The 16966-nt window shown below is 43.8% G+C and overlaps 1 protein-coding gene across 2 annotated transcripts in view; it reads right to left on the bottom strand.

Annotated features, from left to right (window-relative positions):
- Positions 1–6039, bottom strand: part of LOC113570930 (protein shisa-6) — a 38876-nt gene extending 32837 nt beyond the window's left edge. For both annotated transcript variants that reach the window (XM_035533218.1, XM_035533217.1), the window contains exons 1-3: positions 5994–6039; positions 4541–5479; positions 2881–3041 (exon numbers count right to left, since the gene is read on the bottom strand). In XM_035533218.1, the coding sequence (XP_035389111.1) occupies positions 2881–3041; positions 4541–5085 (706 nt within the window). In that variant the 5' untranslated portion in view covers positions 5086–5479; positions 5994–6039. The remainder of the gene's footprint in view (positions 1–2880; positions 3042–4540; positions 5480–5993) is intronic.
- Positions 6040–16966: the final 10927 nt, after the last annotated feature.

Below are 16966 nucleotides of genomic sequence, written 5' to 3' on the forward strand. Positions count from 1 at the left end.
GGATGGCAATTACTGATACAGCAGCTTGCAAAGTGAGATAAGAGGGAGATTTTGATTGGAACATAGGTGGCAGTAAACATGGCTGTGCATTCTGGTAATAATAAATCCATCCACTGCTCAGAATTAGGAAAGGCACAGCTGTGTTTTTTTCTGAGCTGTGGAGGAGGAATGAAATTGGGCGAAGCAGAAGAGTGAAAGGAACAGCAGAGCCTCCAGGACTGCTCGGATTGTTAGATGCTGTGTGCACCACTGGAGTCTCAAAAACAAGAGAAGCTCATCCGTGCCGGTCTGCATTTCTGTCGTGGATCTCCAATAACAACCGGACAAACCCGGCAAAAATTGAGACGCTACGGCCCGTTGCCACTAAAGGCGAACTCTGACAAGGTCCACTGAGAGGACAGTAAGAGGCTGAGGGTTCAGAATGGGAAGAAACCGCAGAAATCCACGACAGGACAGGTCCTTGCATCCCGGCTGTGGCAGACAGCAGCCTTCACTCAAATGACTGATCTGGCTGAGCCTTCATTAACAAGCGCCACCACCTGACCACCAGGCTGAAGCCAACCGGCTGTTCTACGTGTTACCCCGGGGAGTTGTGAGACTGAGTTCAACCTTCAAGTTTTCAAGTGCTGCCGCCAAGGGCATGAATTTCGAATGTGCTTTAAATTACACCACCACACACACACACACACACACACACACCTTCCTCCAAGACAAGTGTGTGAGTGTGTGAGGCAGTGGTTCGTTTAAGGCGCATCGCAGAGAGGAGGAAAGCCGATGCAGTCAGTCCCAGCATCCTCCTTCCTGTTTGCGTGAGTGCTCAAACCCGTTTGGGAAAAATTGCAGTTATTAGTACGATGTTATAGCCTGGGCTATTTTGCTATTAATTGGTGAGGGGGAAAAAATGCAGAGCCTGCAATATAAAAACTAAAAAGATAAAAAGGTGCAGAGTGCATAATATTATGAAATTGCCCACTAGCATTTCACCTGTTAATTAATTGAACTAAAACATAGTCTAATAAGACAGGAACGTTTATGCATGCAGCGCCAGTGTTGGTCTCTTGAAGCAGCATCAGGGAAAAAGATGCGCATGTGCTCATGCAGATGCACTGGCACAATGACATCGCTGTCCTACGGCAATGCAACTGTTTTTGGTTATATTAATGTTCTGATAATCTTTGTCACTTCATTTATTAGGCAATTAATTAGTGCATTAGTATAAAGTAATTAGTCGCTTTGCTTTGATGAAATGTTGATGAAACACTGCATCATATGGATATTTTCTGACCCGGCTCCCATTTTGACTGACTAAATTAGTACTTATTGTAGGGTACACTGATGTTGTTTAACAAACTCTAGCACTTATTGTTTATTACACTTATCATTGTTTAAGAGACCTTATGTATTTGTATTTCTAGTCATCAGCATTGATCCCTGTATCAATAATTGATCCCTGTATTCTACAGTTCATTGGTATGTTGGAGTCTAACCTGCTGTACTGTACTAGGGTGTATTCTGTGAGGAAATGACAAAGCAATTTGTAAATTGCTTTGGATAAGAGCGTCTGTTAAATGCTGTAAATGTAAATATTTTCAAATAACAAAAGAAATGAATAATCACATAAGTCGAGTAATTTTAGGATCAGTCTATATGAAGGAAGAAGAGCTTCACTATACTTTCCCATATCTCAGCATATCTCATCATTAAAACCCTCAAAAATATCCCATGATGCAATGCAGCAACATTAATGTCACCTTAAAGACTTGCATTTTTAATTTGAGCTGGCCTTGTAGTTTGGCAGTGCATTGGGCTCCAATTTGTATTCCAAATGACCCACATTCCTCGAGAGTCTTAGGCCCCTCCTCACGCCAGAGTGGGGCAGGGTTGAATGGCCTCTTGTGGAAATACGGCCTCACTTTCCTGCGCACAAGCGGCAGTCGGCCTGTGTGATGGCTGACCTCGGGCGCCGATGACAACACAAGGTTTCCCGGAAACAGCTCAGCTTCACAACAGCCCTGCAACTTGGCCCAAACAAACAGACCACGCCTGAACCCTGGGCTCGGACGGCCCGGTGGTGTAGCGTAGGACTGCAGCTGTGTGTGTGTGGGACCAGTGTGTGGGACAAGGTCACCATCACCTGCACTAGACAGCTATAAATGGCGGATAGGCATAAGTCACATACAACTCATGCTGGACCAGTGATGCATTTTGGTTAAGCTTGCAGAAATGTGTCACATCCCACTGTTACTGTGGACAGTCAGGACAGGACAGGAGCGACTCACTTCTTGTTTTCTCACTGTACTAGTGATAAATAGTCTATGATTACTTATCTTGAATAAAATCAGTCATAGTTGTTAGGTAAACAGCTCTCCACATAAATTTATGTTCTGTGAGACTGCAAAAAAAAAAAAAAAAAGCTTTAAATAATTATTAAATAATAAATAGTGGAACAGCCTTCAACTCAAATGCAGGCCAAAATGGTGGTCGACCTTTAGAGCTTAATCCTAAATGACTGTTCCAATTTGGCACGCACAAATTGGTTATTTATCGAGTGTTTAGCGAACGTATTTAGTGAGGGTCATATCGTGCTTTAGCAGAGAGACGACGCGTGAGCCTCACGAGCTGGCTCATCCTCGCACTGTACCGACGTGGCTCGACTGACAGCTATCTGGCACCCCGCCAACCACGCAGCCTACACAACATCCGCCACAGGCCTGACACGCTCCTCTTCCCGGACGTGTGTGCACCAGCTCAGACGAATCTCCACCCTTTCGTATCAAAGCCAGGCTATTCATTATATCCACCCCAAGAGCACTCCATGCAAGCCGTGAGTCAGGAATGCAGAGTGTGCGTGTGTGTGTGGTTTCAGGAGCATTGTCTTACCGTGGTTCGATTTGGAGGCATGAACAGGGGTGTAATGGTTTTTGGAGCCTGTTCTCTGTGGCGTGTTGTCTTTGGATGAGCTGTTCATCGCCGCAAAGTTTTCACAATTGTACTGGGATATGGGAATGGGGCCCTGCTGCCTCAAAATATCCGCTAGGGCTCTGAGGGGTTAAAGAAAGTAAAGCATGAACAGCAGTGATGGAATGGTTAAACACAACACCAGGACTCTGTGAGCAACACGACGCTACCCAGGAATTATAAGAGCTGACATGGCTCAGAAATAAGCAATGCAAACACTTGACTGTGAAAACTTCAACATTCTGAGGTGCACATAGTTAGCGCTGGGCTTGGTAATTCAGATTAATTCTGCATTAGGAACATGTTAGTTCTGCATGCTGACTGGGAAAAATGTCATTTGCTACTATCCCCTCCTCTAGCATGATGGAAATGTCAACAGTACACTTTCCAATTACACATTCTGTGTGTGTGTGTGTGTGTGTGTGTGTGTTGGTTTTGAGGTTTCTTAAAAAGTGCATTTTATAAAATGTAGCTACCAGTAAAAATCAGAACAAGGGTCAATGGCTGTAAATACATCTGCTTTACCTCTGTTAGCAAATGATTTCAACACCAGTTTGGTCATCCTTGTTTGTTCCTGTGGCATGAGTTCAAGTATGGCACAGACAAGTCAGCCACTGTGGTGGATACTGACTAGAAATGTGAAGAAGTTTAAACCAGCAGAGAATTTCATAATGCATGACCTGCTCTTGGCATGGTGTTTGTGTTTGGGATGTAACCAAGCAGAGCTATGTTTATCACATCATAGAGTAAATCCAGGACTTGAGAAATCCAGGAATTATTAGACAATATACAAGACATATTCATTCCTCCAATATGTTGGCTTTAGTACAGTGTTCAGTGAAAATCAGTGGTACTTGTGTGCACTCTTTTAATGCTAGGGCATTGTAACTATGAACTGTATCTCTGCATCTCATAGTCATGGTTACCATCAGGAAGACCACTAGAAAATAGAGCGTTGGAGTGAGAGATTAAAAAAAAGCTCCTAAAGCTGTGTCTAGCAATTACCAAGATTGAAAACTGTCTATAGGAGGTGAGGTGAAGTGCATGGGAGACTCAGATGTGGGACAGAGATCATCATCTGCTTCGTAAACAACTCAAAAGGCTTTATGAGCAGTCCAGTCGGGAGAGGACACATTTATGAAATAAGATATTATCGTACAGATCAAATGGAGGGTAAAATTGAAGCATCTCTAATGAACTGTAAAGTCTCCCTTGGACAAACACAGAAATGGAAGGGTGGGGTGGGTGACTGTCTTAGTCTGTCTTGAACCAGTGCCATAGAGAGCCATAATGGTGCATATTCCAGCTCCGTTTGGGAATCTGGTCACGACCAGCTCACACCACATTTAATATTCCATGCGAGCATTGGTGCAAAAATAACAACACATGTGCAGAAGGGGGAGAAGGCACAGACAGGCATTCTGTCATGTGAACTTCTCAAATATGACAGGAATTGCTGAAATTCCCAGTACAAAGTGTCTGTCATGACAGGAATAATAGACTATATATGTTCAGTCAAAGTATATGAATTTCTTGTACAAATGGGACTTGTGGGATGTAGACCATGCCCAGTCCTGCTTACCTGTGAATGTTCATTTCCTGAGGTGGTTGAGTGGCTTTGTCATAAGCGACTTTGGTTGAGACGCCAACGACTATGATGAACGCTATGACCCCACAGGTGATATAGACCGCGGTGTTCGTTTGATCCATGCTCGGATCGTACGTGTCACCTGTTGGAGCAGGGGACGGGGACACAGTCTTCACCCAGTCGGGTTTGTTGTAATTCTTGCAGGTTCTCTGATTTAATCGGTTGACTTTAAACTGGCAACAGAACCGCAAGAAGCAAGAGCCGCAGCAGTACCGATGATCGGTGTTATTGCACTCGAACTCCTTATCAAACTGTCCGCTCACGTCGTAGTAGCCCAGGCAGGTCTCGTGAGTACCCGCTGCGGGAAGCTGGACCTGCGCGCTCCGCTGCGTGGATGTCGGGGGTGACGACGTATTGTTCAGCTCTTTTGGCTTCTGGCTTCTTTTGGGCACGGGCTTTGTTCGCTTAGCGGTTGAGGTGCACAGCACGTTCAAGGGGTCCAAATAAATCAGAAGAAGCAGAAAGTGTTTTATGCCCATGGCTTTCTCTACTTTTTTTTTATTATTATTTGGCTTTATTTTATCGTGCCCTTTGCGATTATGTTTTCTTGAGTCGGGCGTTCAAGCGAGTTCGATCCTGCAAGGTCGAGACAGTCCAAAAGTTGCGGTTCTGGTGTTCCCCTGCATGACTGGTAAGGGTTTCACACGAATGTTACGGGGTGCGTCGAAGGTGCCATTAACTTAACTGGGATCGCGTACTTTTGACGCCCATGGTGGAATGATATGAGCCAAGCCAGTCACAGGGAAGCGCGACTTGCGTTAATTAATAGTATTGGATGGACGAAGAAACATCGCTTGTCCCCTGACAGCCCCGTTGTGCGTCAGTGACCACCCTTTGCGAGAACTCTTGAATAAGCAAGCTTTACATCTTGCGCTGGGAAGAAGTACACATGAAATTAATTTTCCATTAATCGTCAGTAATTAAGACAAGACATTAACGCTGACAGGGGGTGGGTTAAACGACAAGACTACTTTTAATTTTACGTTTCATTTTGCATTCCTATTGACTGTTGTCTTGTCTCCAGCCAGCCTAGTAAACATTTTTGCACTTTAGCGCACCTTGTTTCATTTCTCTAGCATTCCGTTGCGCAGTCATGCCTGTACGCTAAACGCTAAAATGCATTCCAGACGTAACCCCACAATTATCGCACTACCTTTATTTCACCACCTCTCTGCTAAGTCAAAGAATAGACAGCAATAAAGTCACTTTCCACGTACAATTATTACTAGATTCGCTATTATTCTCAGCAACAAGCATCTGCCCTTGAACAAACATGGTTTTATTGCTTTTGCAAAAACGAACAATCCCTTTAAGTCAATTCGATAATGTTTTCTTTTCACCATGAGTATAAAATATCACCATGTTATCGAATGTAAGCTGCACTTACCTCTACTCTCGCTCTTTGGTTCGTGGGTACGCGGCTACTAGTGAACTGGATGGCAGCATCCTATACAGAAACAGACCCCTTTCAGCGGTCCGCCTCCCGTCGTGGGGTCTTACATCACTAAAGTGCTGGCGTCACACCTCCAAGTATTGCTCTCACACTTCTCACTCTCAGGCAGATGTACGCTCGCTAATATTTGCCAGTGCCACCAGCCATTGTTTCAGTTCTGCTGACAAGCACAGTCATTTTGTGACACGTTACTTAATGAGATTGGCAATGACCTAGAAGAGGTTTTATTATCTTTTACTTAACTGCAAAGCTCTCATTCACTGTCATAAAAGAAACCTTTTGACCGCTCATCAAAGAGTAGAGCTCGTTTTTAGTACTGCTTCGGGACCCCCCCCCCCCCTCTCTCTCTCGTTTCGTAGATTTTCGAGCCTGCAGACTTTACGCGAGTTCAGAGACAGTTTCACCAATGAAAGAAACAGCGTTGGGTGACAGGCTGTCCGAGCGCGTGCTCGTGGTGTCGGGCAGGAAAGATAAGGCATGCCTAACACTTCAGGTGTTTCCCACCATGTTTCATCCTCAGAGCAAGCCACGCATACATCATAGCTCATAGTAACGTGTTTTTGCACACACCATAAAGCACTCCGCTTTGTCCTCTGACTGTGACCTTTTAAACTTGCATGAGACCTGAGCATGTCGAACACATGAAAAATCATTAAATGGAGAAGACTTATTGTACTCTGGCAAGAGAGATTTCCTTTCACAGGATCTGGTGAGGTTTATTTCTGTGTCTCTGTTTTGCTTGTGATATCCATGTGATGGTTTTAACCCCCATTCTAGAAATTCTGACCCTGATTCCTTTTAATAAAGGGCGTATTCTCTTTCATTTCTTTGGACTTTTCTGCTGTCTTTTCTTGGAAGCTACAAGCAGATTCTTGTATTAAGAAAGTGGAGATGATGGTAAATAACACTGGCCCAGTTCACACTGTTGTGTCTTGAAAGCAGTTCTGCTTATGAAGCCTCTTTGGTCTTGGATTTGTAGTTGTGACTGTAGAATTTTCATTTCTAGTTAAAAATTTGTATTTCCCGCTGAATGGAGATGCGCATAAAGAAGAGATGAACAACAAAATCAAGGAGTTACCATTACATAACGTGTAAAGAGTAAATTAAAAAAAAAGTCTGATATGTTTTCACATGTGAGCTTTGAGCATCTCTGAATGAACAGCCTACACAATCCGCTGATTATAAAACCTGGAAGCAGTTGCTAAGTTACCACTTTTTTATGATGCCATCCATACTTGCTATAATGAAATATTTAAATGCTTCTTGTGAAGTTTCCCCAGGACTTTAAAAGATATATTAGGTTCGGAGAGTGCACAGTTTCAAACAAGAGTGCAATTCCACTCTAAATAGAACATGCATGCACCATAAAGCTTGTTAACAAATGGAGTGATGCTGTTAGTACCTCAAAATGTAGGTGCACAAGATTCACTGATGTAAAAACTCGCTAGATGTCTCCTGTGCTTTGTTTATGGACAAGAGGATTGTAGCGGTGGCCGGGCTTTGGCACAGGAGACAGGAGAGGAAAGCACCTTCAAAGCCATCCCAGGTTCTGCCCTATTCTAGAGCCAAATAGCATTGGCCAGAGGAAAGCTACAGGCTGTATGGCTCTGCTAATGAGAGTGCTTCCTAAGGTGTCCCTCCTGAAACTGGAGTCATCCGTTCTTGCTCCTAAAGTGCCTTTACTTACCGAGTTATTTCCCTTGCTAGTTTTTCTCAATTACGGGTATTGTGGCCCGTACGTATTAGGTGCAAAAGACAGGGACTGTGAGACAGCATTTCAAAAATTCATTCCCTCTCAAAAATCAGCATTTGCTTCCAGTGGCCACACACGTCATGAAGTATTGATTTGTGTGGCTGTGCTTTTCTTGTCTGGCAGGCAGAGTGTAGCCCTGCCTGACCGGAGGCTCAGGAGGTCATGAGACAACATGAGCGTGGGAAACGTGATGGCCCCGCCATGTAGGAGGTGGAGGAAGAGTCGACGCATCCTCTGAAATGCTTTTAAGGTTGTTGTGGCTGCATCATAAACCCTGACCCCTCCGCCCAAATCAGGCCCCTAACAACCTTCCTCTCTTCTTCCCTCCAAAAACAGCATGCCATATGGATCCCAGTAGCACATTGTTCCATCATCGCTATAATTGCGGCGAGGTGCCGATGATTTATTTGCCTTGCTGCTCAGCCATACTGTGAACCACCGTAACAGTAATGAAGTTATTACATCGTTATACCTCATAAAGATGTACTACACACTGCACTCGTCTATTCAATTATATAAAGAAATTCTCATAGGAGAGCGTTTGCTTTAGCAATCTACCTGATTTACAAACACAGTGGCTTCCTATCACCCTGATAAGTGATATTACTTAATACACTGCAACCGTGTGTTTAGCTAACTGACTGAAGGATGAGGACAGCACCTTGGGTTAATATGAACATAAAATTAGCATATACACAATGTACGCATAACGCCACAATTAATGTGCTTTCAAGCTGAGCACCCACAGAATACATTAAATTGACTATTTGTATTGCATAATAGTGCAGGTCTTTATACACCTAATGTTACAGGACAATAACATGTGGGCATGAAAACAGCTCACGGGACCTTCAAAATTCCCCCATAATTGCAACATTTTCCTCAGTACAAATCCACATCACTCACAGCACAAAACAAAACCAATGAGGCAAGCCTTGCCTGGATGAGATCTTCCCTGCATCTCTCATCTTCTGCTGGGGGTGTTGCAATCTCTTTCCCAGAGTTAACTGTACAGACCCACACTGCAGCACCACATTAAGGTACAGCCCCTGCGTGCCTCGATATGTGCGTGGCATCTCTCTGTGAAGAAAGTGCTTTGTCAAGAATTTCGAATATTTATCATGTGCTGTAGGGGGAGAGAAGGCAGGATGTGCAAGCTATGAAGTCATCATGTGAGCTGAACTTACAGACGATCGCACCAGAGCAGGAGACATTATGCTGGTGCTTCCTGTATAATTCTAATCTTTAAAGATTTTCCATATTGAGGTTTTTTGTGACAAGCCTTGCATTTTAGGTTAGGTGTGTTTGTTTGTTTCCTTCTTTCTTTGGATGCAGAGACATCCTAAATTCAGTGAATATGAGGGGATGAGGAATGAGGGCCCAGGAGCATACTGAATAATATATATTATATATGAAGGGGACATGGGGGACTTGTTTGTTTGCTTGTTTACATTTCTGCTTATTGTCATAGAAGGTTATGATTTCATGAATAAACAGTTTCCCTGTGTGTTAAGCCCTCGAGTCAGTGAAATTAAGACAGACTTTCGAACATAGGAATGGCAAGTTGAACACTCAATCATTTAAGTATTATGTATTATAGCTAGAGCAGAGAGGATTTTTTTGTTGTTGTTTGTTTGTTTTTTGAGAAGTATCCGCTCTGGTATTGTTGCAGACGTCAGGAAAGTGATCCACAAGCTCCGTCCAACGGCCTCCGGCCCTCACGCGTGCACTGCGGGAGACAGAGGACTGTTGTGCCTCGTGAGTTAGGAAGCTGGCTTCTACACACCTTCCTTTTGCAGTAGCCACGGTTTTGTAACCTTCGCCGAAACCGAAGGAGATTATTGGCATCGTGTACTCTAAGTAACACAGGCGCAGAGGCAGGTGAGACGTCACTTTCCTTCCAGGCGGCGACAGCTAATACGCAACGCGCGTACTGTAGCAAAAGGAAAGTCGCGTTTGCAGCACCCTGGAGAGCAACCGGCGGTCCTGGGGCGGATCTGTTCCGCGTCTTGGGGACTATACGCGCCCCACCCTAAAATAATTATTAATGTATTTATAATGCACTGAAGGCAAATCGCATTTTCTGAAGGAACCAGTTCTAAATGTTCACAATTTAACGCGAGCACAGCCGCGTAGCTTCGCTAATACACGAGGAACGACACAGCGATTGCATATCTGCTAGTGCTTCCAGAAATTTACATTTCATCAGAGCGTGAGCGATTCTCTGTCTCAGCCTGCATATATTAATCATGCTTCTGACATGAACAAGCTGATGTTTTCCTTCAGCATTTCACAGGTTCCTGAGCACAAGATGTATTGTGAAATGAAGGCTCAGTGAATGCACGAATGGAGCTCTCCGCAGCACGCGGCGCTGTGCATGCACAGCTGCTCACAACGCATATCCATATGCCTTGATGACGCGTTTGAATTCAAACATGTATGCGAGCCGCATACTGCGATTGGCACATCATTGTAAAATTACCTCCTTAAGATCTCTAGCGCAGGTGTTGTCAAGGCAACTTGGCCTAAGCCTGCATTAATTTTAGCTTTATGGCTCAGTTGAATAAACTATCGCTTGGATTAACTGATGGGCTTGTAACCTTTTGAAGTATTTATGTATTATCTATATATTCAGTATTATGTATAACAACATACAATACAGAACAATTTTTCAAAGTGCCTCATCAGGCACTGTGACTGCAATGTTATGACCTTATATTGAAGAAGTGAGATCATGTCATAATTTAGAAAAGTTGCCAGTAAATCTAAAGTCTTCACTTCATTGTCAGATCTGCCTGGTAGCAGTTAAGTTTTTTTATTCGAATTTTGAGCCTCTCAACAGTTTTTACACTCCATACATAGTATGCTCTTTATGATAATACGGGTTACTTCCAAAAAGTACTTTTTGTGACAAACTAAACCTATACAGAGATTCATTACAGAACACATATTTCAAAGTAAACCCTAACCTTAACATGCATGAGGACTACACAAAACGGGAGCATATTTGTCTTAGCAATCCTTATGTGATATTACATGATACACTGAGATTCCAGTCACTTATTAAAAGACATACTCTCCTCCTCCTCCTCCTCCTCTCCCTCTCTCTCTCTCTCCTCCTTTCTCTCTCTCTCTCTCTCCTCCTTTCTCTCTCTCTCTCTCTCTTTCTCTCTCTCTCTCTCCTCCTTTCTCTCTCTCTCTCTCCCTTTCTCTCTCTCTCTCTCTCTCTCTCTCTCTCTCCTCCTTTCTCTCTCTCTCTCTCCCTTTCTCTCTCTCTCTCTTTCTCTCTCTCTCTCTCCTCCTTTCTCTCTCTCCTCCTTTCTCTCTCTCCTCCTTTCTCTCTCTCTCTCTCTCTCTCTCTCTCTCTCTCTCTCTCTCTCTCTCTCTCTCTCTCTTTCTCTGTGTCTTTCTGTCTGTCTCACTCTCTCATTGCTCTTCTAACATTTCAGGGTTTTTTGCCTCAGTTTTTGCTTCTGCTGTCCCTGTCCCTGTCCCTGTCCCTGTGCCTATCCCTGTGCCTGTCCTTGTGCTTGTCCTTGTGCCTGTCCCTGTCCCTGTGCCTGTCCCTGTCCCTGTCCCTGTCCCTGTGCCTGTGCCTGTGCCTGTGCCTGTGCCTGTCCCTGTCCCTGTCCCTGTGCCTGTCCCTGTCCCTGTCCCTGTCCCTGTCCCTGTGCCTGTCCCTGTCCCTGTGCCTGTGCCCGTCCCTGTCACTGTGCCTGTGCCTGTCCCTGTCCCTGTGCCTGTGCCTGTCTCTGTCCCTGTGCCTGTCCCTGTCCCTGTCACTGTGCCTGTGCCTGTCCCTGTCCCTGTCCCTGTCCCTGTCCCTGTGCCTGTCCCTGTCACTGTGCCTGTGCCTGTCCCTGTGCCTGTCCCTGTCCCTGTCCCTGTCCCTGTGCCTGTGCCTGTGCCTGTGCCTGTCCCTGTCACTGTGCCTGTGCCTGTCCCAGTCTCTGTCTCTGTGCCTGTGCCTGTCCCTGTCACTTGAACCACATCTTAAAACAAATACATTTAAACACAAGAGAAATTTACATTCCAGTTTTATCAAATGATAGTCTGGTAAACATTATCTTGGTAAATATGAATCTTTTTATCCTTTTAACTGTTCCTTTAGGTTTAATGATGAGAAATTATTGATATTTGTATCTGTATCAATAAACTGTATGTACACAGTAATGCCTTACCTGAGCCCAATTCTGCCACCACATTCAGTGGCACCGGCTTGCGAGACTGGACGCCTGTCACTCTCTGTCAGTTGTGTGATTACTTCATGCAGAGGTAAAAGAGTTATTGAGATGGCTAGAGGCTAACGCAGCCCTGTCTGTACCTCTCGGAGGGATACTTTTACATCCGCTTCTGTTTTGCTCTCTCCTGACGTCATTTTGCAGGATGAATGAATTAAGTGGGTCACAGCTGCCGTGAGGAGCAAGTTCTGCTTTCCTCACCAGGCTTTTTTTGCGGGGCCAGGCAAAAATTGAAAAGCCGTGTTTCAGCTAATACCTCTTCCCCTCCATCATAGCTCTCGGACTCGTCTGAAGCAGGACGTGTGGGCTTGAATGTTAAATTGTCCATTTTCCAAACTGGGGATTCTTTGGTTTCAAACCACCTGCTGGTCTCATGCTTTTATTCTGTTTTATTCAAGGCTGTTCTGTGTGCTGACACCTGGATCCAGACCACTTGGTTAAAGCTTAAGGGATTATAACTAGGCTTGCATTTCATCCATTATAGTACTCTAGTGCTGTACTAACCTGTAATGGACTGGGAGGGTAATAAAACTGGCCCACAAAATTAAAATATTCTACAACGCAACGATATCATGTAGTTTTTCCATTTTCATTGATTTGTCCCTGTTGGTCATTAAATATTACCCATCAACTGCACGGTAGCACCTTCCAGCAACTCTCCGCTTTCTCAGTTTCAGATCTGACACACAGGTCCTTCCTGAAGTGTAAAAGAAATAGAGAGCTCATCCATAATTGCTGGAGTCATTGATGATGGAAGGTTATACACAAACGCACAGTCAGTGACCTCTTCTGTAGGACTACCTGGTTTTATGCACCTCTCGTAGCTGGGCCACGTGTCCACCGCATTCTCAAAATGTGCGACCAAACTCTGACCTTCTTTGTGAGGTGTCAAAACATCACTGGCACGGAATTGACCATTAAACTATCATAAGTGAGACATCATTTATTCTAAAAATGATTGCAGAACTCTCATTCGCCATAAACCTGTCATCTCCCAGGCACCTAATTTATTGGTTTTGCCGTCTTGTGCATCTGACCAGAACCACCAATAGGTACTACAGCTTGTTGCAGGGAGGTTGGAGGCTTAAGGATGACTAATCTCATGTCTGTTCCAACACGAGTACAGTGCCGAGCACTTCATCTGGTTGGTATGGTCAAGTAGAAGAACCTGAGATGTTATGCCTGTCGGGAACAACCAGGAGCTCTCCAAGGTAGCCATGAGAGTGGGCCTGCATATTTATCACATGCAGACTGCAGACAACAGAGACTCTTCATTCTCTTTCAGTACAGCAAATGCCCATGAGATGAAGAGGGGAGGAAAAACAAATACCAGAGTCATCAAATATAGCACAGCAAAGTCTGCACACACAAGCCCTTTATGTTTGTGCATTTCAGTCTTCTTGTGGCATGAATGTGAATATTGCTGTTTAAACACCTCACAGAACAGGTTCTTTGTCTGACACCTTTGCCCATCGAATGTCGAGAAGAATGTGAAGGTTCTGGCAGAAAACCACTGAAAGTATACATATCGTCACGGTCACTTCTCCGAGAGGAGGTATGCCCTCGCTGTTAATATCATGGTCGAGTTCCACTGAGAGCTAGAAAGGGTGGTCAGTTAGCAGCTGTTGCTAATAAGGAGGCGTCTGGGACTGTTGGCTGATGGTAAATATAGACACAGCGAGGACGGATACTTAAAGAAATAATGGGAGGTGAGAGAAAGAGCCACTGAAGACACCTGTTCCCATGCACAAGACGACAACAGTTTACATGTCATTATTCCAGTGCAATATTGTGTGCCACCTATTTTCCAAGTACTTCTCTGGTGTGAGAGGTTTACCTACAGAGCCCGGTTGGAAAACGAGTTTAGCTCTGCTGTCTTCTTTTAATGCTCATTTTCCAACATGAGGAATTAGAAAAGAATGGGAGACCATCTACAATTGGTCTAATTCTTTTTCAATTGCTACTGGACCAGCTGAGCCCCAGATGCCTCAAAGAGAAAGCACGTGTGCATCTGCCCTGTCGCTTCCAATCGCAGCTTTAATTGTTAAAGCAAAAGCACCTTTAATAGGCCTTGGCCAGCTCTTAACTCAGACATTAGCTGATTGCTACACCTTTGTTATTCGATAGCTTAGCCTGATATCTTGCTTTCTCATCTGCAGACCAGGGGTATCTTATCCTGCTCTGCTGCCTCCCTTTATCCCACAGCCCATAAAAGGCCATTAATGGATCTCTACTAATCCAGGCACTGCAGTAAACAGTCAGGCCAATTACTTAGGGAGTCTGGGAGCTAGGAGGAGGGGCTGAGTTTTAACTGTTTGTTGGAATGATTTGTTTTGTTGTAAGTAACATCCTGTAATGAATAGTTGTAGTTGTTGGGAAAGGAAAGAAAAGGAAAGGAATCATTTTGAATGAGTAGTGTCAGCTATAGTACAGCCCAGGTGCTGTACAAATCCTATGGTTTCAACACCATTAATCAAAACAGATGGCTCAGAAACACACTGCAACAGTACAGCAGAGTTTGGCTTCCCTTTCATGCATCTCAGTTCCTCTTCATGGTGTTTCACAGATAATTATATTTGAAAATAGGCGTATCAGTCAAGAGGCAATTTATTAGCCAGCCAAGACTGCCAAATCCCACCATCTGTTTCTGTTGGAGCAAACCCTGAAATCCAACACCACTCTTCACCATCTTGGGAAAAGACGGACACTGGGGATGTTCTGTGTGTAACTTTAATATTAGGTTTATGAAAATGTAAATATGATCAAATATATAGCTGATATAAAGATTTCATTTCCTATTAGTGGCACAGGTATTGTAAATTTGTCTTTGAATCATTCTGTAAAGCCAAATACAAACAGTGCACCCATCATCTTTCTTTCTTATTTATCGTATGATTTTAGAATAGCCACAGAATAACTGCAATTCAATTAAGTTCTTTCTACCAGTTTGCCTGTGAGGAGTTCTTAAACAAGGCACCTTTACCTTCTTAGCTAAGCAGCTAATTTAGCAGTGCAAACCATATAGTAATGATTACCACACAACCTGCAGTAGAGTTTTGCGATTTAAGGACATGTAGGTTGCCAGGGTTACTGTCCTGCCGCAGCAGGCTTAAGTCAATTAGCCACATGCTGCATTTACAAGGCAATGTGAGATATGGGCCCATTTAAGGGCTCACAGAAGTCTTTACGGACCAGTTTAAAAGGCTAGTTTACTTGAATATTCTGTCCAGCAAAATGCTTTACCTTGTTAAATGAGGAAAAAAATTTTAAATAGCAATGCATCTTAAAAAGCCAAAGTGACTGCTTGCCTGAGGCACAGCTGTGTGCTCAGACATCCAAGAAGTTAAATACACAGGACCAAAAAAACTTGTCTTAGCATCTACAAAACATCCGTCCTGTTATCCTGTGCTTAGAAGATGTGCTGAACAATTATGCACAGTCACCTTTATGTTTTTTTTTCAACAAAAGCCCTATTCTGTATTCCTCAAGCAGGTCTTGAGAAATGGAATCCTTGCAGAGCAAGATGAATTTGTGATGTTGGTGCTGGGTTTTTTGGGGGTTTTTTTAATTAATTTTTTTGTCCTGGGGACTCAAATGCCAGCAATGGTGAAAATTATTAGATGATCTTTTAAACTTAACCTTGAGCACAGAATGTCCTCTATCACCTGAAAGTTCATTATGCACAGCGCGATGGTTCTTGCTGACAATAGACACTACTTTTATTCATAATAGCACATAGGTATGTCATCTGCATGGCATGCATCCAAAGTCCTTGACTTTTGCCATTCATCAGCCATTTGTGTAGGTCACAGTCTAACGATGCAGCCTTTACAGCTGCAAAAATGGCCCAGTTGAGGACACTTACTGTAATTGTACTAGTTACGCATTTTGCATTCAAGTCACAGTTCCTGTAACAATGTGTACATGACGTCACAGGGCCGATACTTTCACCTCTGGATGAATAGTAACTTATATCCAGCGCTGACTCCCTTGAACTCCCTAAAAGAATAGCACTTTCCACAAATCATCATGTGTTATAAGGTTCTATTTTTGCTGCCATGCAAAGTTTCTGAATGTTTTGTCAGCTTTGAAAAGAATTTGCACTTTGTCTATCACATTATTGTCCAGAATTCCTGTTTTTAAAAAGATTCACACTGTGGTGTAATCCACATGAAACTCTGCAAAAGTATAAAGTAATACACTGAAGTCCTGGCTGGAATAATGTGGATTTTCCTAAAGGCCAAGTGCTAAATAATACCTATGCCTGGTGTAAGCCACCAAGCAGGTGGTGTTGTGATAAACATTCATTTAGCTGACACTTTTATCCAAAGTGACTTACAATAATAACAGAGTACAACTCAAGGGTGCAATCAAGGGTTAAGGGCCTTGCTCAGGGGCCCAGTTGCAGCAGTGGAGGGGCTTCAACCAGCACCCTTCCAAATACAAGTCAAGTACCTTAACCATTGAGCTACCACTGCCGGTTAATTGGTTACACAGGCTAAAGCTTCCGTTCCTTCTGAAAAGGGATCCCCACCCACTCCAAGCTTCCCACTCACTGAGATATACGGTGAGAATCCCACAAAACGCAGGATCACATTTTCTCTGCTCCCCTGGGTTTAAATGTCAGCTATCACAAGCCGGTTCTGAGGCTTGTCAAGGCCCAGGAGCCGGTAGTGGATCAGCTCTTTAAAAAGGAAAGCCATGAAGGAAAGTTAACTGGCTGTCAAGCTTCCAAAGAGGTTAGAAAAATACAAATGTTCAGAGTAATAACCTCCTCCCTCCAACCCACTCTCAACTTAATAAAACAAGTTCTGATGGGTTGAACTGTAAGTGGCAGCCCAGTTAAGTGTAAGGACTGCACACTTAGCACTCTCAGAAAGTTTGCACCCATAGCTGAGATGTGAGGCAGATGG

Source organism: Electrophorus electricus, chromosome 14, assembly GCF_013358815.1.
Source record: "Electrophorus electricus isolate fEleEle1 chromosome 14, fEleEle1.pri, whole genome shotgun sequence".
NCBI classification, from domain to species: Eukaryota; Metazoa; Chordata; class Actinopteri; order Gymnotiformes; family Gymnotidae; genus Electrophorus; species Electrophorus electricus.